This window comes from Amborella trichopoda, chromosome 6, assembly GCF_054954075.1.
Source record: "Amborella trichopoda isolate Santa Cruz 75 chromosome 6, AtrichopodaSantaCruz75HAP2 v2.0, whole genome shotgun sequence".
In the NCBI taxonomy this organism is placed as follows: domain Eukaryota; kingdom Viridiplantae; phylum Streptophyta; class Magnoliopsida; order Amborellales; family Amborellaceae; genus Amborella; species Amborella trichopoda.
In genome coordinates, this window is record NC_142341.1 from 17,706,396 (window position 1) to 17,730,295 (window position 23,900).

The following is a 23,900-nucleotide window of genomic DNA, read 5'->3' on the forward strand; positions in this document are numbered from 1 at the left end:
GTGTAGATCCGGGGATAATCTTTTGTTCGACAGCCTTGGAGCTATTTACAACTAGCCAATTCATAATTCTATTAACAGTGCATCAAGGATGCATTCATCAATTCTCTCGAGAGGTCACAATTACCGCGGGTAGACATCTTAATGACAAGGAAGACATTACTAATACTTGTTCCGCTATTTTGCCCATGCCTGACTGAAGAAGAGTTAGGGGGAGTAAAACATAAATATGCTGATTCGGAACAGGAATATTATATGCAATGATTAACGATAAAATTATCTCACTGTCGAAGCCCCTATTTTGGTGGGATAGAGATTAACTATAAAATTATCTCACTGTCGGAGGCCCTATTTTGGTGGGATATAAAGAGAGTGGATAAAGTAAAAGTAAAGGCCGGTAGGTTAGGTATTTTTTTATTTTTTATTTAGTTAAGGAGTAATTGTATAGAAATTGTATTTTGAGAAAAAAAGTGAAAAAAAAAATTAGTAGGGGTTTTTGTAATTTTTTCTATAAATAACCTTTCTATATATACCTTTTCCAAATTTCCGTAATATCACACAGATACATGCCGTATCTGAAGTTCTAAACAAAGTTCCACACTTGGCGATCGATTGAACCGATAGAATTCTAAGACGCATTTAAAATGTCGAAGTTAACGCTTCGGGGTTTATCTCCACACGATTGCTATCCACCATCTCCTCTCTCTCTCTCTACAACTTACTTTTCCACATTCAAAATAACTCTCTCTCTCTCCCGCCATGATCAAAGCCGCCCACCTCAGCCCCCGCTGCTTCTTCACTCCGTATCCAATTTGCCCCCTTAAGGTCATTAACCATTACTTCTCTCTCTAACATGGTGGCATCCATATTGGTTGGATAAGTAGCTTGGTTCTGCATTTTTTTTCTTTTTGGGTTTAAATCAAAGATTGTAGGCGCTGAGTAGCAATGCTAATTTTGGTAACATGAGTGGGTTCTACTGCTGATGGTCTTTTCTCTGCAATTTATGTTTTGTATTCTTCGTCGTCGAGTACAACTGAATGCAAATCTGTATGCCTTAGATTGAGTTTATAGTTAATTAACTAAATTTTGGGTCGTTTTAAATGTGTTGGCTGCTCAATAATACTTAATTCTCTTCTGCAATATTGCTAGTAAGTATGGATAACTTCGGATTCTTCATTTTCTGCTCGGTTCTTGGATGGTTTCTTTTATTATTTGATCGGTGCCTGTACTTTCTGTAAAAAAATAATGATAGGAAGTGTATTTGTTTTCCATATAGTTTCTTTATTCAATTGAATTGCTAGTTAGTTACAGATTTTGAAATTCTGTACTTGGTCATGTTCGAGCCCATTGCTCAACTGGAAGTTGTTCATGGTTGCAAGCTCGAGGTTTGGATTTGGAACCCATCTAGCTTACCCCAAAAAAAGTTCTTGTTTTTAGCACCAATAGTTTTCTCTTTGTTTGTTTTCTAATTTTGCCCACCCATTGCCAATAAGTTGTTCAAAATCTTATTAGCAGTTCAAGGTTCCTTCAAAATGCTTGCTCTCTTGAGAACATGTTTTGGCAACAACTAAATACTCTTGGAAACTTGGGCTCTTTGTAATTTTGTTCTAATGTTGTGGAAAATATGTATTGTTTCATCAGTTCCTGGATGCTGTGAGGTGGTATTTTGTCTATCTATTGACTGGCATTGATTAGTTTCTATGAAATAGGTTTCTCATCCGAATCTGTTATGGCATCACCAGTGTGCCCATCCTGTCCATTGGTGCCGAGAGCGGGCAGGAGAGCCATTAAACAAAATAGAATTAAGGTTCAATCCTGCTGGCCCAATCATCCTGTCCCATGGACTGGATTCTCACAAAGGGCTCATAAGTACAATAATCAACTAGAGCCTGTGAATTTCTATCCTAATTCAGTTGAGACTACAGAGATCATAACTTCTTCAAAGCTTAACAAAGCATGCTTTGGGAGGAATTATGAGGTAATTCGTGGATTATGATTTACTATGAGATATACTTTCATTCTGATGATTCAATGTTGCTTTTATACGACTAAAAAATGGGGAAGAAAATTCACAGGTAGACAAAGGGAAACAGAGATTCATGTACAAGTTATTCTGCGATGGAACAAAGTGGTTGAGACACACAGAGGTTACTATAGCAGCTGGTTTTGTGGCATTTGTGCTCTTATGCGCTCCATCTGCTGATGCTGTTGATGCTCTCAAGACATGTGCTTGTCTCCTGAAAGAATGCAGGTATGCAATTTGTTCATCTAGTATATGGGGCTCTTTTTCTTTAAGTTGTTTCATTATTTTGCTTAATGATTTCAACATTGCATCCCATATTGGACTCATCAGTGAGGAAAGATTCATCAAATTCCATTATGCTCAAGGATGGACATTTGCAGAGGTCAATGAGATTTTGTCAAAATATTTTCATTTTGAATTTATATATATAATTTATTTGTGGGTGTGGTTTGCATAAGGTTGCAACCTTAAACAATTAAAGTAAGGTGCACCACAAAACTTTGTCATGAGATGCAATCTGGGTGTCGAAAATTCTTAGGATGGTCTAGATAATGTGTTACAAGATGTACTATTTTTAGAACTTTAAATCTCTTTTTTTCTCCATATCTATACATCTCCATGTCCAGATGATTAGTTAGATTTTTTTCCAATATCATAACAACCATTTGCAAAGAATTTTAGAGGTACACCATAGTTCAACATTTGAAGGTGTCAATCTTATACAAACTTTTTCTTTTATTTATTTCATGGGGAAGCAATTGCCCTCTTTGATGGTTGGGCTTACGAGGAATGGAATGTAGCCCTGTGATTTTATGCTACCTTAAAGGCTGCCTCATAAATAATTGTATGTTCTTTTAGTCCTATTTCTTTGGTTAATTTATGGATATGCGAGTATTGAGCCTGGCATCTCATTTGGTACTGCCTACACTATAGAAGTCGAGATACTGTTAATATATGGGAGAAGGAACTGCGAATTTACATTTCCATATTATTTATATCATGTGTTGAGGTTGTCCTCATAGTGGCCGGGGGTACTCATGTCCTTCTATACCCAAAGGGTATTTGTTCAATAATTTATATGTATATTGTCATTATTCCCTGATTCTTAGTCTTTAGAAATAATATATGATTCACTGATTTTGAAAAACAGTGCATGTCTTCGAGAAGAGTGCACATGCCCTAGGGATTTTGAAGAGCATGTCTGGGGGTTTCGAAAGGTATGTGTTTGTGGATAATGGGATTTTGTAATGAGCCTCCTTTTAAAATCTAGCATTCTTGCTACTAGATAGGAGCACATGTCTGTGTCAAACCTTTGATTATTGAATCCCACATAGGATTTCCTTTCAACCATAAAAAGATCTTCACTGTGTGCAGGTGACGTCGTAGTTAACAAAATAAAATAAAATCTCCACTGAGTGGTCAAAATATTACCTTCTTTGGATCTGGTGACTACAGCACAAAAGGAGGAAAGAAAGAGATTAACACTGATCAAAGAAAGGGAGAGTGAATCTACTTTTTCATCTATCCCTGTATCATGCAAGCAGAAGTCTAACAACACCAACTTGGGGACTCAAGTTTGAGTCGCCCCAGACAGGTAGATATTATTGTCTTCAAGAGCCAAGTTTAGATGGGAAGCTCTAGTTTTTCTTCTGGGAAAACAGTGCCCCATACTGAATTACTGAATTCCGGAACAGTCCAGCTTCCTCTTTGAAGATTGCAATCATATTGCATTTTCTAACACAAACTATATGTGACTTTTAATGCTTTTGTAACAGCCAAGCTTCAGAACTGAAGTATGCTTATTGAGACAAGTGATAATGGGTGTGCTAGCGATGGGATATATTGATGTATGATTAAGGAGTGTTGAGTTTTCACAGATGTAACTATTCAGTAAATTTTGGGACCTCATGGGCTACGATATCCAAGCTCTCTTCATGGAGTTTCACAATAGAGGTAGGATCCATACGGCCATGAATACCACCTTCCTGGTATTTGTCCCAAAAACTGAGGAAGCTGAAGAATTTAAAGACTATAGACCAATCAGTCTCCTAAACAGATCTTACAAGCTCCTAGCCAAGGTCCTAGTTTTCCTTCTTAGCAGAGGTCCCAAACTTGGTCATTTCTCCAAGCCACGGTGCTCTTGTTAAGGATAGGTAAATATTAAATGGGGCCTTTGTAGCTCATGAAAGCATACATTCTTGACACCTTCCAAAATCCCCTGTGGTTGTAGTGAAATTAGATTTTGAGAGAGCCTATGACAATGTGATGAGATTTTGTATAAGATGGGCTTTGGTTCTAAATGGAAACTTTTTATGGATGAAAAAGTACATCTCTGCCCCTTGGTTCTCAATTTTTATTAATTGAACCCTGAAGGATTTCTTTCATTCCTCAAGGGATCTACAACAAGGAGATCATCTGTCCACTTTCCTCTTTGCCATTGTGGTTGATGTGTTCAACAGAACTATGGATAGATTATTCCAACATAGCTCTTTGGAAGGCTTCAAAGTCGGTAACCAGGGGCTGGTAATATTGCTCTTGCAATACGGCAATGACACCCCAATATTTTGCGGCGCTTCCCCTATTGCAAATGGACACTTAGTAGCTTCACATTAGATGTCTTGGGTTGGGCGCAGGACTCAAGGTAAACATGACTAAATCCAGAAGTATGGGGGTCACTTTTGATTTTCAGAGAACGGAACCTTACCAAATAGGCTTACTTTTGTTGTTGGAAAGTTAACAGTTAAAAAATAAAATAAAACAAAGCAAATAGGCTTGGATGTGGCATTGAACCCCTGTCCCTTAAATACCTAGGCCTACCTTTGTTTGTTGGCAAACCCAAGAAACAACTGTGGAACATTAACATTAGCAAATACTGTAGAGGTTTGATAGAAAACTTGCTGCTTGGAAAGGTAGGTTCTTATCTTTAGCAGATCGTGTTATCATGATTGAAGCCACCCTTTCTAACCCACCAGTTTATTAAATGTTCCTTTTTCATGTGTCCGCATCCATAGCTTTCTGTCTAGAGATAAATTTTCTTGGTTGGGATCAGGGGACAGCCACAAGTTCCATCTCATCACCTGGAATACCATTTGTTTCCCAAATCAAAGGTTGGCATCAGTATCCATAATCTTAGGCACTGTAATATCACTATTCTGGGGAAGTGGTGGTGGCACTTCACCACACAGGAAAGCCACTTGTGGTTCAGGCCATGGTGAGACAAAAATATCACATTGAAGCATTTGCTTGCCTACCTCTGTGCGACCATAAGATCCTCAGAAGCCTGGTGCTCTATCATGGCTGGTGTTGACCCCTCTAAGGCAAACATTAGGTTTCGAGCTAGGAAGGGTGATAGGATTAAATTCTGGTCTGACCTTTGGATCGGTGATACCCCCTTCCAAACAACATTTCAATCCCCCTTCCTTCTGTCCAACAATCACAAAGTCACGATTGTCCAATCTTTTGAATCCTTAGAGGAGTCAAAAGTATGGTGCCCTAATTTTAGAAGAGCTAAAAAAGATTTTGAAATTTCTGATTTCGCATCTCTTACAGCCTACACAAATCACATACCTCCCCGCTGTTGGGCCAGATAAGACGATTTGGTCCCCATCCACCTAAGGTGTATTCACACTGCCCTCATTCTATGTATTGTGCATCACCCACCCCCTGTAACCATTGCAAGGAGAGCTTGGCTGCATCTGATCCCACCAAAAATCCAAACTTCTGGCTGGATTCTGACCCTCAAGAAAGCCTCCAGTTGATCACCTACAGCAAAGAGGCATGCCTATTCCTAATTGATGTATAATATGTAAATCAACAAAGGAACCTCATGGAGAGACTTACTAGAAAGCTTTCATTGACCTTGAGTTTTATCACAAACACTGGTGCAACTATTCCAAGCCTTCTATGCCTCCTTACGCAGCAGCAGGTATTTTCCGATGGTGCGCTTAAATGGCAGCTATTATTAGGACCCTTTGGACAGAAAGAAGTGTCATAGTTTTCAAGGGAGGGAGACTGCTGTGAGATTCTTAATGGATCGTATAAACCATTGTGATACACTGGGCCAAAAATCAGCAAATCCTTAAATGCTTCACCACCACATATTTCCTAAACAATTGGCAGGCCATGTTTAGAAATTGAGACCTGCCCATATCTCCTCTTCTCTTTGGAGACCCCCGATACTGACAAAATAAAACTGAACTTCGGTAGTTGCTGTCTTGGCAACCCAGGTCCAGCCGGCTTTGGTGGCCTATTTAGGGACCACAACCACAATACCCTCCTCTCTTAATCGGGCTACATCAGGCATGTTTATTCCACCATGGCTGAAGCTTTCATTCTGTTTGGGGGCACTAAGAGATACAATCAGGAATCGGGGGGAGATTTTGGTCATCAATGGATAATCAAAGAATGTCATAGTTTGGGCCTTGGGGGCCTCTGCCTGCTGGTGGCAACTTGAACATATTTTGAGCAAATCTCTCATGTATGCAGGCTTATTCACACCTACTTTCGGCACACATGGATAGAGACAGACTTTAGATAGATTCTCTTGCCAAGGCAGGAGAGTGTTCAGGAGACAACAACAGAAACATTTTGGGTTTATTGTACTTAAGGATTTCACTTTGTACAGTGTAATTATCTCTCACAGATATACAAGGTCAACATTTCAGGGGGCCAAAAAAATAGATGTATCGACATTTCTTAATTTCCACATGATCGATCAATACTAGTGCTGCTAAGCCTTTGCAGTTCCATATTCTTTTATCATGTATCCAGACCTGTCAGTAGATTTCTATGATCACCTGTTTATTCACATAACAGGTTAGAGCAGATTACCTAATGTTGTACAGGGTTTGTGAGTTCCAGATTCCAAGATAGAGAAAGACTAAGATATCATATACAACCATGGAAAGAAATATATTTGTGTGTAATTTAGTGCCTACAAAGTGATTTGCCCACTTTATTTGATGGATGGAAATCATGTATCAAAGAAATGCTTATTCTAGGGCTCGAAATCATTGATCTATGCTGGAGTTGATAGGAAAAATTGTAGTCTTTGGCATTTGGCCATTTATGTCTTGTTTCTACTATTTTATCATGAAATAGAAGTTTAGTAACTTCATTAGAGTTTTTTCATGTTTCGTGATGAACAATAGTCAGCTCTTTTTCCATAAAAATAACTTTTAATTGGACTATGTGACTTATAATGCATTAAAGACAAGATTTATAGATTGGGGTTTGATTACTTATTATTATCAAAGATGTTCGAAAAAGAAAATCACAAAAAATAGAAAGAAATATGTTTCCCGCAACATATTTCCTGGCATGTTCAATTTGAGTGTACTGTTGATTTTCTCTTTCTATGCTTTTCCTGAGTTTTTGGGATTAGATGTAGTCTATGCTTATATCACTTGGAGGGGCTGCTTTTCTAAACTGGTGAACGAAATGGATAGGTCTTCCTTTCTGTTCATTGCATCTTTTATGTTCTAGTGGATTTATGAGATCACGGATTTCTTGATACAGGTTTGAGTTGGCAAAGTGTATCGCAAACCCAAATTGTGCAGCCAATGTTGCATGTCTCCAGACCTGTAACAATCGACCCGATGAGACAGAATGCCAGGTGAGCTGCCGGGGTCATGGAAGAAATAGTGAAATTCTTGTGTGACTTCTTTTCCCCTCTTGGTTTTTATTTTTTGATAAGTAAGAAGCTAACGTGATAGTTGCCTATTACTTACTGGAAATGTGAACCTCCTATAGAAACCGTGCACTTTTGCAGATTAAATGTGGGGATCTGTTTGAGAACAGTATTGTGGACGAATTCAATGAGTGTGCAGTCTCTCGAAAGAAATGTGTTCCTCAGAAGTCTGATGTTGGGGATTTTCCTGTCCCTGATCCTACAGCTCTTGTTCAGAGATTTAGTATGGCTGATTTTAGTGGGAAGTGGTATATCAGCAGTGGTTTGAACCCGTCATTTGATACTTTTGATTGTCAATTGCATGAATTTCACCTTGAATCAAACAAACTCGTTGGGAACTTGTCGTGGCGCATACGAACCCCAGATACTGGATTTATCACTCGTTCTGCTGTGCAAAGATTTGTGCAGGATCCCGTGCAGCCTGGAGTGCTTTACAACCATGACAATGAGTATCTTCATTACCAAGATGATTGGTCTCTCTCTCTCTCTCTCTCTCTCTCTCTCTCTCTCATGACAAACAATAGGAGCCAGTTTGGTGTGATCCCTTATTTATACATAGGTCTGCATCTATGCCCCAATTATTTAAAGGGATTGTCTATAATGAGACCATTTATTTTTGGTACAAGATCACAACTTTTCTTAGTCATTGGATGTGAAATCTAACATATTAAAATATATCACAGCTTTCGAGAAAATTTGTTTTGGACTTTGTGCTCAATTAGTGATGCATCACGACCCATCTGATTTCAAATCCAACGGTTGACAATGATAGTGACCTTTTTTTATCAAAAGTAAATAGGTGCATCATATACATTTCCTTATTTAAAATAGTAAAAGGCATTGTTCTATCTGCCCCAGCTATTCATAGTCATGTTTCTCTGGGCCGCTTGAAAAGCGCCCATTTCTCTGCCTCACCTACCTGAAAGAAAAACTTTTCTCATTATGAACAACACCATCCATCTTACAAGAATCTGGCCCTAATTGCATTATCAACAGTTTTGATCTCTCTCTCCCACCCTCCCCCCCTCCCCCGCACCCTCAAACATGCACAAATGCCTGCACTCCTAACACAGGTTGCTGCTTTCTTTAGGCAAAGGCTTTTATAGTCCCAGTAAGCATCTGCATGTCACGGGATAATCACACCATGGGTCTAACAGGGAAACCTTTTCGATGATGTTGCAGGTATATCCTGTCCTCCAAGACAGAAAATGCACATGATGACTACATATTTGTCTATTATCGAGGCAGGAACGATGCATGGGATGGTTATGGAGGTGCTGTTGTCTATACCAGGAGCCCAGTCCTACCCGAGAGCATTGTTCCTGAGCTAGAAAAGGCATCAAGGAGGGTAGGCATCGACTTTAACCAGTTCAAAAGAACGGACAACACTTGTGGACCCGAACTACCTCTTGTGGAAAGGATAGAGAAAACAGTGGAGGAAGGAGAGAGAACCATCATAAGAGAGGTGGAAGAGATTGAAGGTGAAGTCAACCAAGTGGGGAAGACTGAGATGACATTGTTTCAGAGGCTGGTAGAGGGATTTAAGGAACTGAAACAGGATGAGGAGAACTTGTTGAGAGAGTTGAATGAGGAGGAGATGGAAGTTCTTGATCAACTCAAGATGGAAGCAAATGAAGTAGAGAAACTTTTTGGGAGAGCACTGCCACTGAGAAAGCTTAGGTAGTGTGTGCTTTTTTATTTATTTATTTAACAATCAATTGTTGGGGCCATTTATTTTGTTTGGAATGTAAGCTCGGGTCTCCTTGTTTTCATTCTGCTTGTATACGTCGCTTATTCTTTTCTCTAATTGATTGTTGTAAAAGCTCAAAAAAAATTGAGTTGAAATCAAGTTACCTTCCTTCTTAGAATTTTAATATAAGCTGGACATTAGAAATGAGGGACTTTTTTTTAGGTAGATCAATGGGAAATATATACCCTAACCTGTTTTAGAAATAGTTTGTGATTTTCGAATGCATAAGTGAGAATGAAAACCTAGACTAGTAGCTGAGGGATTAGGTGGTGTTGCCACCACGGCCTCAACCCCATTCCAAAAAATGAGGGACTAATTTGGCCTCCCATGTCTTTAGTAATACATACCAAAACTTTGTGTGCCAAGTATACAAAAAGGACATTTACCCTTGGTACAAGGAGTTATATTTATTATAGTCCGACAAATTTCAAATTGGATGGTTGTAAGTATCATTGAGTAGACTCAAAAGTAAAAAAAAAAAAAATCAATCCTGAAATTCATGACACGTCTCAAGGCATTCAATTTGTCAATAGCTTCTAATACTAGGTTGGGTTCAGCGTGTAAAATTGCTTAATTAATTATGGGGTGCGGTTTCTATAAGGTTGCAACCTTAAACAATCCAATTAAGGCACACCTTAAAATTTTATCATAACATGTAATTTTGTTTGTAAAAAATTCTTAGTATTATCTTAAAATCTATTTTCATACCTAATTAGAAAATTTTAAAATCCAAAAATGGTTAAAAACAAGTAGATCTATAAATATATGAAAATCTTGAAAATGGACGTTCTAGATAATGTGTAGCAAGATGGGCTATTTCTGGGACTCAAAAACATTTTTTTTTTTTTCATATTCATATATCTCGATGTCGAGATGATCGATTAGATGATTTTTTCAACATTAAAAAAACATTTTCGATAGATTTTTGAGGTGCATCTCTGATTCTACATTTTAAGGTTGCAACCTTATTCAAACTTTTCCCTTAATTATAATAACATATAGGTCAACAAAAGCGTGAGGTTTGTATAAGGTGTCAACCTTATACTATTGAAATAAGGTGCACCTCAAAACTATGTCAAAAATGCAATTTTGGTGCTGCAAAGTCTTGTGATGATATGAAAATTTATTGCTACTTTCAATTATGAAATTTAAAGTTTTAGAAATGGTGCCGATTAAGCTGATTTATGAACACTTGAAAATCTTGAAAATAGACGACTCATATAATGTGGTAGAAGATTAACTGTTTTTACGACTACAAATCTTTTTTTTTTTTTCGATATCTATGAATAATGGATTTGAGGGATTTACAGCATAGGAAAAATCTTCTAAGATGATTTTTTTGGGTGCACCTTATATAACTGTTATTATTATTATATGTGACATTTAAGAGATGGATTTTCCTATAAATAAAGGGACATGTAAACAGACAAAGTTGCACACTTACCACACTAACAAAAGAGTGGAGGCAAATGAACCTCACATATATTATAATATTATTTTCTCTTGCCTTTGCAAAAATAAGAAAGATAAAATTGCGCGATTTCCACAGTAAAATGAACTAGTGATAGAAAGCGGACCTCGCATATAATCTAATATTACTATATATCATTTTCAGATTAATATATATTATTAGAATAATTGTTTCATGCGAACTGGTCTGCATTTATCTAAATATGCGGTCTAGAGGTATAAAGCATCGATCTTAAAGATCGATGCAAATAGGTGGTCCATCTAAAAATAATGGTAACTAACTGCTCAAAGGGTTTTTATTTCTAGTTTGCAAAATTTATTTATTTATTCATATTCATGATCTCTATGTTAAAGAATATATATTCTCTAAAAATTAAGATCAAATTATATTTAAAAAATATATTTATTGCCAATCCCGTATTTGTACATGTACAGGCTTGGGCACATGCTAACTGTGTCCATATTATCATGGGAAAAAGTTTATCCAAGGTTGACACCTTAAAATGAAAAATTAAGGTGCACCTCTAAAATTCTTCAAAAGAAGTTGTTTTGATGTTGGAAAAATATCTAATTGATTATCTCGACATTGAGATTTCTAGATATAAAAAAAAAAAGAGATTTCAAATCCTAAAAACAGTACATCTTGCAACACATTATCTGGGGATCGTTCATTTTAAAGATTTTCATGAGTTCATAAATATGCTTAATTTGAACCATTTTTGTAATTCGAAATTTTATAATTACAGAAAAAATATATTCACCATCCTAAAAAAACGTTATACCAAAACTACATCTCATGACAAAGTTTGGAGGTACACCTTTGATGGTTTAAACTTTAAAGTCTCAACTTTATGTAAATCACACCCTAATTATTATAAATTATACTATGAACATGCAAACATGCAAATATTTTGCTTTGACTCTTGGGCGCATGTTCTGTCAACAAGGTTTTTGGAAGAGGGAGAAATAGCAATTTGCTCCTGTAAGAGCACCAAATCATTTGGTCTACTACAATGGCCAAACATATATGAATATAAGGTGTGGGAAATATTTAGGCGGTGGGTGGTGCATTATATATTAATAGATAGAAAATAGAATTTAGTATTCAAAATTAGGAACCTCCTCAAAGTAGTGACCAATTTTGCTAAAAAAAAATATCTATACACATTATATATACACCTAAAAGATGTCCTAAAATGAAAAAGAGACTCTCTAATTTTAGCATAGGTAGATAAAAATGCTTACAAGCTTTACTTCTAAATTAAAAAAAAAAACAGTCATGGGTCATTTTGAAGTACCTACAAATAAGGACACGGAACATTTTTCTTTTTCAGAAAGAAAAACTCAAGATTTATGATTTTAGTAACCCCAAAATTTAGATCCAAAACCCATCCATAAGGTGTTTTGAAATGGGAGACGCACATCAATAGTTGAGTTGGCCAACTCACCATATACTTTTCCAATATTTAAACCAAAGGAGGACTCCTCTTAAATAGGTCTCTTACTTGAAATATTAAATACCATGGGATCACATGAAACGCTTTTCCCCTATTTCTTGGTCTAAAATTTGGCCGGAACTTCTCTCAGTTTTTATACCTTAGGCCCCTGTGCTCACCATTGTAAGATGAAGAGTTGAAAATAAATGTCCATACATAAAAATTACAAGTAAAGTTATTCACATGACCATAATTTTAATTCCACAAAAGTTAATAAAATCTGTATATCTCAAAATGCAACAAGAAAAGATCTAAAATTTTGAAGAAAAATGCCCAATAATAAAAAATTCACATAATAGACAAAACTCTCTATGAACAGAAAAAAAACAATCAGCACAATGTAACTCGAAATCACCCAAAAATAAGCCAAATAAGAGAAGGAAAGCCAGAGAGAGAGAGAGAGATTGCATGTTATAATGAAAAGTGAAACATTGTGATTCGCAGGTGAGTTCAATGTAATGCCAATAGTAGACATTGAAGTGCTATTTATTGTCTATAAAGTAAGGTCATTTCTTATCATTTATAAATCTTAAAAATAATTATTCATGTTTTATAGACATTTATGAATTATGATACACGTAACAAATGCTATTAGTGAAAGATGATCTCGCAATTCCTTAAAAAATTTATAATGCATAAAAACAAATCATTTTAGTTTTTCAATTATCCTATTATAAGCTAATGAATTCGAGCTTTAATGGAGTTATGAAGAAGATGTGTCCATAACCATTAGCCTCTGTGCAAGTGGCTTGAAATGATGAGATAAAGATCTTATATAATTGAGGTTAAACACTGATTGATTGTTTCTTTGAAGTTCCTTTTTCTTTTCTTTTTTCTTTTTCTTACAAAATAAATGAAGATTACACTAAATTTGTATGCTAGATCTGGAATCTGTATTCAATTTGTTGATGACTCACATGTTGGAGTCAAAGCATTTAAACCAGTAAGAAGTGAAGTATACTTTAATTTCAGATTGTAGTTTAAAAAACATTGGTAGAATTTGAACTATTTATCATGAAATTTGTGGTTTCTTTATATTTTCATTTTACATTTCAAATGCTCCTTACATTATATTAGGTCTCATAAATTGACGACGAATTAACCCAATGTTTGAACGCATATTTTTGTCTTGTCATGCTCTTAAAAACACAAGTGTCAAGCACGTGTATTTTGTTAGAAACAAAGATAACTCGCAGACCATCATCATCATCCAAGCCTTATCCCAATTATTTGGGATTGGCTACGTGAATCCTATTACTCCATTCTTTTCTATCTAGTCATACCCTTAGTAAGATCAAAACAACATATATTTTCTCATTGCTTCTATCCAATGTTTAAAAAAATGGCGAGACGCAACAGACTCGTCCAAGTCGACAAGGGAATCGATCACCCCATGTTGATTCCAGTAAAACATGTTGAGTCGCCCGGTTCTTGCTCGGTTCTAGAGAAGAACCGGCAATTCTCTACAGTGAACCGCCTGAGTCACTGTTCAAGAATCAATGAACAATGTAAAGCATGAAAAATCATCACATTTTAGATTTTTTTGATCAAGGATCTTGTAGGCTTTAGATTAAATCTTGCAGCCTTTGGATCTCACTTTTCAGCCCTATTGAGCATTATAATTGAATTGAAAGCTCGAATTTAGATCAGAAATTTACGGTTTTGTGAATAACACAATTTTTTTTAGGTTTTTCGCCATTTCTTGGATTTAAATGAAATAGGGCACTATTGTTTGATAAAATCAAAGGGTTCCTACTCCTGATAGTGTTATTGATCATAAATTATACACCATTTTCACTTATTTGGGTCGATTACAAGTCAAATTTGGATTTAAAGTCAAGAACAGGTAAGAGCTGTTTTTTTTTCCGCCATTTAAACAATTCCAATCGATTTCTAACAAATAATTTCTTCAGATCATAGGGTTTTGGTTCTTTGTAATGTTATTGACCGTAAATTGTATTTGTAGAATGAACCAATTTTTATCGCTCGATTTTTTAAGAAATGGAGTTGTGGCTACGGTTTTAGAAAAAGAGTTAAAAAAATCAACCAAATTGAAATTTTTAGCCAAATCAGGGCATCATTTTGAATGATTTCATAGGGGTTTTGAGGATAACAATGTTTTTCATACGATTCTTGGTGTTATTTGTGTGATTAACTAAATTTTGGTGATCAATTTTTTAAAAAATCGTGCTTGTTAGTGTTTTTCAATTTTTTTGAAAAATCGTGAAAAATCATGACCAAGTTTTGACTCTCATGAGAAATTAATTTGTATTTTTCAATTTTAATGTTAAATTTTTAATGCAAAAAAATGTATGTTGATACATAAAATGTATGTAACTTATTGATACATATTTTATAATTATATTATCTTGATACATGTACTGGCATTGTGAATGACTATATCATTGTAATATTATTTGTGGCAAGTCTACATGTAATGGCACTGTGGATGACTATATCATTGTACAAAAAATTTTTATTGATACTATATCATTGTAATTTTTTTTTTCTTGATTCAAAGTTTGGCTTATACATACTCCTTTCACCTATAATGTTGCATAAATAAATTTTTTTGTCGATAGAAACTAATTCATGCTTGTCAAAATGAAGATTTGTGACGAATCTACATGTAGTGGCATTGTGAATGACTATATCATTGTAATTTTTTTTTCCTTTATACTATATCATTGTAAATTTATTTATTTATTTCTTGATTCTAGGTTTAGCTAATATAGACTATTTTTATCTATAATGTTATGTTGCATAAATAAAATATTTTTACCAGTAGGAAGTCATTCATGTTTGTAGAAATGAAGATATGTAGCAAGTCTACTTGTAATGGCATTATGAATGACTACATTGTAAATATTTTTTTTATTGATACTATATCATTATAAATACAAGATGAAGAATGATGTCATCTTTCATTTTATTATTAGATCGTATTTTACAAATTGTATGTTTTATTGTAATCCATATATGAAGATATACTTCATCCATGATAATTCTATACTTCTCCTTTTGTGTGATGTAAATTTAATGGTTAGCAGTAGTTCATACAGGAAAAGAACATCTCCATATACATATATTGATGCAAAAAAATGAAAGTTAGTTAATGAAATACCCCTATTTCTTATTGGATTTTTAAAAAACAATATTTATAATAAATTTTAATAATTTTTTTGGATTTTTGTAAAGCTGAATTCTACCAATTCACCGATCCGAATGGACTTTTGGGGTGTCCAATTCGAAACACTAATCCGGTTTTTAAATCACTACTTCTATCCATGTCCTTTTCAGCCTTCTCCAATTTCAATTGAAAATGTGGTTGGAAAAATATTAGAACACGTGTGATGGTAAATATGCACAAAATTGATGTTTGTCTAAAAGCATAACGTTTTGGTTGATGAGTTCAAAAGACCATTCGGAAATTGAAAGCATCAAACAGCATCAAGGAAAAAAAAATGCAACACCGAGCAAACCGTAATAAGTTTCAAACCCATGGCCACTGCAACAGCATGATTCCTCTCCTTACCATACAGATTCGTTGCTTGTGGAGGAATACTGCTAAAAACCAGAAGCCTAGTCTTGGGTATTTCTCCGAGTATATGTTTTCTGTTCTGTCCTAATCTTGGTATGTTTAGCTACCAATAGTTTGGAAAGTCTTATGGTCGAGGCCATCATTGTTCTGTTCTTCGTTTTTCCTTTTGGGAGGAAGCGACACAGCTATCACAATCATTATAATAAACCCGGCCCTGTCTGGGCCGCACCTATTTAAAAGCAATAAAATAAAAATAAAAGCAATAAAATAAAATAAAATAAGGGGGAAATACTCAGCCCAGGCCCTAGTTTTTAGGGCCAGGCCAACAGGGCTGGGGCGCTCAGCCCATTGCCAGCCCTATAATATTTATGTTGCAGGAGTTTGCATTGTGACTATTGCTGTATCCGTAAGTTGTCACAAAAATTAGCAGCAATTATTGTATGTTATTGTGTTCTGAATGGCTAGTCCAGGCACAGACAAAGATCAAACTGTCAAGGTAGATCTAGATCATCGGAAACATCAAGTCCATGAAACATCATACGTTGTCCATGTATGGCTCTGGGTGAAGAAAATAGCATGGCTTCAAAAGTGACAGGAGCAGCACTATCACTATGTTACTATCATAATATGATTTTAAGATTATAATATAATTTTCTCTCTGAAGAAAAACTGAATATCAACAGGGCAAGATGCAATTCAAAGAACACATTTGAAACATTACATGGCAGATACAAGGCCTTCTCTCCGAAACCCAAATATTATTCAAAACAAGCTTAGGCACAACATGAAGCACAAAAAAGAATACGAATCCCTGCAGAGTCGTGTACATAAACAAGTTTCTGAGCAATGTACAGGTACAAACTCACCTACATAGAAAGTCCAATATTATTTCCCAAAGCAGCACCAAATCTGAAACCCCCAAAACAAAAAAACTATCAGTGAGTTAATTATATAGGACTCTTCCAGAAACATCAGATGTGGTAGTAGGTATTGAATTACTCACTGATGGTTTGTGAGTGTCGTCCTGATCATTATAATTGGACTGATTAGCAGGCATGGACGGAACCTTTCCTCCTGTATGTTTCTCCTTCCTCACTATGTTGAAGATTTGAGTGAAGTTATCAGCAGATGCAGGGTCGCTCTCATCCCACTCCCCAAACTTTGGCACTGCTGTGCCTTTATCAGGCTGCCATGCAACTGCAACATTAAAAACAAAAAAAAAAACCGAATTTATTCTAAATGAGGAAGCGTACCATAGTCCAATGGACTATGGTCTATGTTATTCCGAGCTGCATCCACCAGCAGTTCCCAATGACTCATGGTTGGAGAGCAACACTACTCAGGTAAACATCCTTGTAGGTTCAATAACAGTTGAATTTCCGAATATCCATCACTGGAAAGCTAGGTGGATCTAGCCTTGGAGCATCATAACCCATAATCCATTAGAACATGGAATACCTCCCCGTCTCACAACTAAACCGCAAGGGGTTTTAAACTATGATACATGTAGCCTACAAAAAAGAGTGTGCTATATCTATCCTTAACTGCCCATTACTGACAACTGAGAGTTGGGATGAACTCGCTAGTGAAATAATCTTTCATATCAGCCATGTGCTGTTGAAGACAGTTAGGAATGCATAGAACACACAACATGTACCATAGTATACTTCCTAAAAGTAAAATCCAGTATGATGTCATTTTATCTCACAGTTTCGTCACCAAAATTGCTCCCTCTCAGTCTCAAGCGCCCTGGTGTTGCAGACCCTTCTGTCGAGCCCTTCCTCTCCCATGATGGTGATGATACACCACCCTTGTTCCCAACCCTAGCTGCATAATGCGGATGCATGGGTGACTGTTCAGTGCTTCTCTCTGGACCACCATTCTCACGTCCCCCTTTCCTATTCAAGTCCCCGGCACCACGCATGCCTTGCCTGTGAAGTGGGGAAGACTCCACTGGGGGGGTTCGACGATTGTTTTCGTACCGAGCGGGTGATTCCATGTGGCGTCGAGGGTCACCACCATCTTCCCTGCTTGGACGTCGATCATGGTGGGCCTGCATGTTCAGGACCTCAGGCTCAGGGATTCGAGGAGCTGGGGGAGGGGCCACATCCATAAAGGCATCTGGATTCTCCTGAGGATCATTTGGGTTTATCATCCTTCCTCCTACAACTTTGTCTTTGCGTGCTTTCTCGAAATAGGCAGTGTAGGGGACGCTCTCCCCACTCTCCCAGGTACCAAATATCGGGACATGGGAACGGTTCTGTACAAGTTCGAGACAAGGAAACTTTAATTGTCAAAACTATTGCAAGGTCTCAGCTGGGTGCTGCTAAAAATTATTATGAACTTTTTTCTTACACATTAAGAATAAATAATAAACTTCCATGGCACTAAGGGGCAATACAACCATAAAAAGACATCATTTTTAGATTTTATGTAGGGGATGCTCTCCCGCTCTTTCAGGTCCCAAATTTAGGGACATGGGAACGGTTCTGTACAAGTTCGAGACAAAAAATTTTGATTGTCAAAACTACTGCAAGGTCTCAGATGGGTGCTGCTAAAAATTAGTATGAACATTTTTCTTATAGGTTAAGAATAATAAAAAATTTTCATAGCAACGTGGGGTGATATGATCATAAAAATATATCACTTTTACATTTTATGCAGATACCCATTGGAATAAGTAGAGATCATAGATGGGAAGTACCAATCTCTGATATTTTGTTGATGGTCGGGCTGAAGTTTAGATTCCTGAGTTGGAGAGCAAAAGTTCTGCAAATAGTTGTTTAGTTCTTTACATCATTTTCATCATCCAGGTTTGTTGTAGAGGCTTAGATGGGGGGCCTAATGGATGTATAAGCTACCACAATTTTGTGGGTGCCCCAGATATACCTGGACCCACTAGTCCTCTGTCAATCAGAAAGCATAATATTGAATTGATGGTATCTTTTTAGTTTCTAGGTGGATTATCTATAAAATTGATAAGATTTATTTATTTAAAAGTTGTCCTCATTCTCATAATAGATTTATAGTCGTGCAAAGATGGAATATAGAGTCCTATGTTTTGTAGATATCTGCTGAATTGCTGACTAACTTGGCTCACAGTTTATTAGCAGATGACCAGCCCCATAAACTTTTATAAACTGAGGGCTATCAAGTTTGAGAACCATGTAGACATAGATCTAGATCATAACAATCTAATACTCTATCCCATCATACTAAAAGGTCCACTATGTGAAAGGCTTTTTCAAATGTATATTTCAAGGCACAGCTAGATATATTTAAGGATCATTCATATCCCCAAATAAGTTTCTTTGTTTTACTAAGACTAAATACTAATTGATTCCTAAGAAAATTAACTTATCGATTCTTAAGACAATACATATGCCATGTATTTATTCTACAACATAAAAGTGATACAACTAATAGGAGTGGCAACACAAGGATGTAGATCTAGTGCCATAAGTCTTGGAAAATCATTCGTAATGGTATGAAATCATTGATTTTCTTAGCATTGTCACTCGTATATTTAACGAGATGGCCAGCAGGTTCACATTTTTCAAAGATGTGTTCAGGACATTTGTGTTTCTCGATGGTACCACTAACTCTCATCCCAAACATCTGATCAGGCTAATGAATCACTCACCACTAATGAAGACCTATAGAGATAAGTGAGGGATGTACTTTGATGCCTATTAATAATTAATAAGCCTCTTTTTCTGCCACAGCAGTAATATCCATATGGTCTAGCAAAGGCGTCAGAATCCAATCTTCGTCATACCTAAAGATGTCATCATGGTACAGGGGCCATGAGGTCCATGGAAGCTAGTAGATTACAAGTTTCAAGGTAATCTTCTGCAGTTTGCTATAATCAAACCCAGGCCTCTATCTCATATTTCCTTCGAAATGTGCCCACTCTCCAGTTTTTTACCAAGTCTTGTGCCCTGGAATTCTTGCAAAACTAACACCTAAGAAGTGATGGAAGGCCTAATTTGATGAACCACTACGATCATGGACAAAGCAAATATAATTCACGGGGATATTAGAAAAGCGGGCATTTGTGGGACAAATACTTGTTTTCCCGTGGCAGCAATCATCCCTCATAAATTTCCATTACAAAGTTCCACAATCTCCTCGTAGGCTTACCTGCCCACAAGGAAAACTCAAAGAGCAGCCGCACACAGGCCTCCTTACTACAGTCAGTTTTTGTCTACATTAACCCCATTACCAGATCAACCAGGGTATTATTAACAGAACCTCGTGGAAATGGAGAACCATTCACACATTTTAGGTCAGATATGTGGAAGCATTGTAGAACACCAAGGTATTATTACCAACTGGGAACGGGAAAATCAAGGTTTTTGAACCCGGGCGAGTCGACTCAGCCTCAGCCTCAGCTGAGCACCTCGGCCTCGCCCTACTGCCGAGGCCGAGTAGCTCGAGCCCTTGGTTCACAAGTGTTTTAGGCATAGGGGGAACAGGAATCGCTGAAAACATAGAAGAATCAGTTAAAAAAACGTGAAAATCGCCCGCGTTTTCGTATTTGGCGGACAAAACTCGTTTTCTATAATATGGAAACTATTGTAAACTGAAAATCTTAAATTCATGAGTGATTTTGATCGATTTTTGGAATCTTTCCATGTTTTTATTAGCAATATTATGCTTATGATAAGATTTGGGTTCATCAAAACCCAATCGAACAACAATTATCACGAAATTACCAGGTTTTTAGGGTTCTTCGTTCATCAAAAAAAAAATCCGTCAATCTCTTCTGTTCTTTCTCATTTATCCACGAAATTGATTGATTATGGGTTCACTTTCAATCTAATGAAGTTATCGACAAAAGCCCTCTACTGAGTCTCGTTTTTATCAAGTTTAATCACCTTAAATTTTCAGTTTAAGGGTTCTATCCGCGATTTTTTTTTTTTCTGCCAAACCTCATTGTTCTTGATGATTTCTACACCAAATCAGAAGATTTTTGGCTTGTTTTGAAGATTTTGAAATCAGCTTTAAGAGCCCTATATAAATTAGTGGTTTTCTTTTGCCATTTTCGACTGATTTCGTGCATCAAAGAGCTAACATCGTTAGTCTGTGAAAAATCCGCCAATTTTATTATTTCTCTCTAATTACTCCAGAGTTTTTTTATGATTTTTAGTTTATTTTGAAGCTTTTAAAATCATCTTCAAAAGCCCTATATAGATTTGTGGTTTTTTTTATCCAATATTGACTGAATTTGTGCATCATAGAGCTAATATCAATCAACAATCAAAAAATTGTAAAATCTAATAGTTTTATCTAATTTATCAACAATAAAGTTCTGATTATTATTATTTTTTTAAGATATTGAAATAACTTGAAAACCCCTATATTGCTTTGTGTTGTTTTCAGCGTTCGCAAAATTGAACCGGAACGCTTAACCAGACATGGGCCCGGAAGCGGTTTAACCAGCCTAACCGGTAAACCGGCCGATTTAACTGTTCTAACTGGGCAAGTCTTGGGTGGTAAAAAAAGTGTTGAAAAAAAAAACAGAAACAAAAAAAAAAAAAAAGTCTACTAAAATATGAAAAGCCTATAAAAAATGATTAAAAAAAAACACATTCAAATAAAGCTGAAAATTAATGAAAAAAATGGATTTTAACGAATCGATTTTTGAATTAAAGTGAGTATTAATGGCCAAAACAATTTTTAATCTTTAACATAATGTAAAAAATATTAAAAAATACATTACAAACCAAATTCCTTATTTTTGAGAATTTATATATATTTTTTTGAATTTTTTCTTTTTAATACCGGTCGATCACCAAAACCGCCCAAAACCAGAACCGGCCACCGGGCGATTAGCGGTTAGATCACCAGGTTTTCCCAACAATGGATTTTTGCTTCAATAACGATTGATTTATTACATCATAGAGGTAATATCATAGTCATATTTAATTAATTCCAAAAATAAATGTCACTTTTGCTAGATTGCACGTGCATTTTTATCTCTTTTGGGGTTTTCAAATATGTAAGATTTTTTTTTTTTTTAAGCGTTATAAAAAAAGAGCTCCAAAAAAAGTAGTAATTATGAAAAAATGAGAGGTCATTTTTTTAGAATTCACGAGATGTAAGAAATTTTTTTCTTAAAGAGTTAAGATAAAAAGAGTTCCAAAGAAAAAATGTAAAATGTAGCCCCCAATCGAACTCAATACCTCTTATAGACTCGGGCAATATAATTTTTTTTAAGAGAGTTATAGAAAAAAGCTCCAAAATAATCCAAGCCATTAAGAAATATAGAGTTAAATATTTTTAATAGAGTTATGAAAAATAACCGTTGTAACGATGGTTAGTCTTTATTTGCTCTAAAAAAGAAATAACCATTAGTAACAACGGGCAAGATTGGATCCCACGACATTCCAAAGGGTGGGTAGAAGACAAGGGACAACACGCTACCACAAAGGCAGCACACAATTAGTGATTAAAATCAGCTGCTCGCTTTATATATACACTTACTGTGCATGATTTTTTATTAAAAAAAGAAAAAAGCTTGACTCGGCTGAGTACATCACCTCGGCCAGGGCCCAAGTACTTTGGCCTAGTCGATGTTTTGAACCTTGGGGAAAATCATCAGCCCATCCCATTCCGTCGACTTACATATTTCAAGAATTCCAAAAACTATGCACTCTATTTAAGGAGAAAAGGAAATGATTCCAATATGTGAGTGCAACTGAAGGGGAAAAATAAGATTTCCATTTCGAACCTCAAATGGCACAAAAAAAGTTCCAAAGAGGTTTCGTACACCATAACAAAAGAAAAAAAAATAAAAAATCGAAGGACACACAAGTTTGTACTGCTTTCCTATTCATCATCATCATGTGAGTCTTATCCCAACTATTTGGGGTCGGCTAACTGCTTTCCTATTGATAGTGTCAATTGAAAAATGCAAATGTATGTTTCTTATTCAGCTATGAGGACCATCTGCTCAATGAGAAAGCCAATGATCGAAAAATTTGCCTACAAGAATCTCCTAACTAATGGAATACTTCTACTCCACATTCACAATGTTTGCAAGTGTCTACGACAAGTTTTTAATGCAAATTTCAAGAGCCAAACAAAACAAATCGCCTGAAAACCTGAAGGCATACTGAGTAAAACAATTGAACACGAAATTGATAGAAATAAAATAAGAATAAAAAATAAGGAATAATCAGAAGGTAAAGGAATATAAGAAAAAGATAAAAAAGGATGAGAATAACAGAATTGAAGGAGGATAAATAATAAAGAAGTTTAAAGGGAAACTAGACAATAAATAAAAATGAAAGAAGACAAAAGGTATATCACCAAGAGGCAAACACATCCAATGGAAAATAGTAGCAGCACATCAAATATACAGTTATCTCATTGAAAGACCATAAGAGGAAGAGACCTATTCTTCTTTTTTTTTGAATGCAATATTAAGGAGCACTAATTTACCTTGGAGCATCTTACTCCCAATAACAATCACAGAAAATTTTAGAGTTGTTTTCTTATCTAAAAGAAGGGACGAATATGATTTCTACTGACTTCTAATCGTCGAAAAGAAATATTTGACTAACATGCGTGAAATCCAATTGTATATTTTGGTCTATGAGACAATAAATTACTATCTATGAACAATGAGTAATCTTTAATGGAGAATAAATTATTACCTACAAACGAAGAGTAATCAAGCAAAACATGCCCGAATTTGGTCAAAATCTTGTTCTAGATGTCAAGCTAACAAACTTCCGGCAGCAAATGATTTCCTAGTACAATAGGCAATAGCAAATACACGTCGTAACTCACAAGCCACTGACAGTTTCATCACAAAATATCCAGTGAAAAAGAAAATGGGTAAGCTAGCATTGTTCAATTTTGAGTAAACTTCAAGGTTTCGAACCCTTCAACTTCCTCGAACAACCCGGGATGCCTCGCACTAG

General features: G+C 35.9%; 2 protein-coding genes across 6 annotated transcripts in view; one reads left to right on the forward strand and one right to left on the reverse strand.

The window, feature by feature from the left end:
• The first annotated feature begins 610 nt into the window (after window positions 1-610).
• On the forward strand, window positions 611-9,603 carry NPQ1 (non-photochemical quenching 1). 2 transcript variants are annotated; one of them, XM_006830466.4, is made up of 6 exons: window positions 611-822; window positions 1,707-1,975; window positions 2,073-2,248; window positions 7,538-7,634; window positions 7,791-8,182; window positions 8,892-9,603. In XM_006830466.4, the coding sequence occupies exons 2-6, from the start codon at window positions 1,727-1,729 to the stop codon at window positions 9,391-9,393; spliced, it is 1,416 nt and encodes a 471-aa protein (XP_006830529.1). In that variant the 5' UTR covers window positions 611-822; window positions 1,707-1,726; the 3' UTR covers window positions 9,394-9,603. The 2 variants fall into 2 exon arrangements, with proteins under 2 accessions (XP_006830529.1, XP_011620342.1); XM_011622040.3 differs by having other exon boundaries at window positions 668-822; window positions 1,693-1,975.
• Window positions 9,604-16,594: 6,991 nt separating this feature from the next.
• LOC18425922 (RPM1-interacting protein 4) overlaps window positions 16,595-23,900 on the reverse strand; it is a 34,566-nt gene continuing 27,260 nt past the window's right edge. For 2 of the 4 annotated variants that reach the window (XM_006830465.4, XM_088870351.1), the window contains 3 exons: window positions 17,675-18,226; window positions 16,970-17,152; window positions 16,595-16,875 (listed from right to left, as the gene is read on the reverse strand). In XM_006830465.4, coding sequence (XP_006830528.2) covers window positions 16,852-16,875; window positions 16,970-17,152; window positions 17,675-18,226 — 759 coding nt within the window. In that variant the 3' untranslated portion in view covers window positions 16,595-16,851. Of the gene's footprint in view, window positions 16,899-16,969; window positions 17,153-17,674; window positions 18,227-23,900 lie in introns of all 4 variants that reach the window. The other 2 variants (XM_088870350.1, XM_088870349.1) reach the window with 1 other exon arrangement.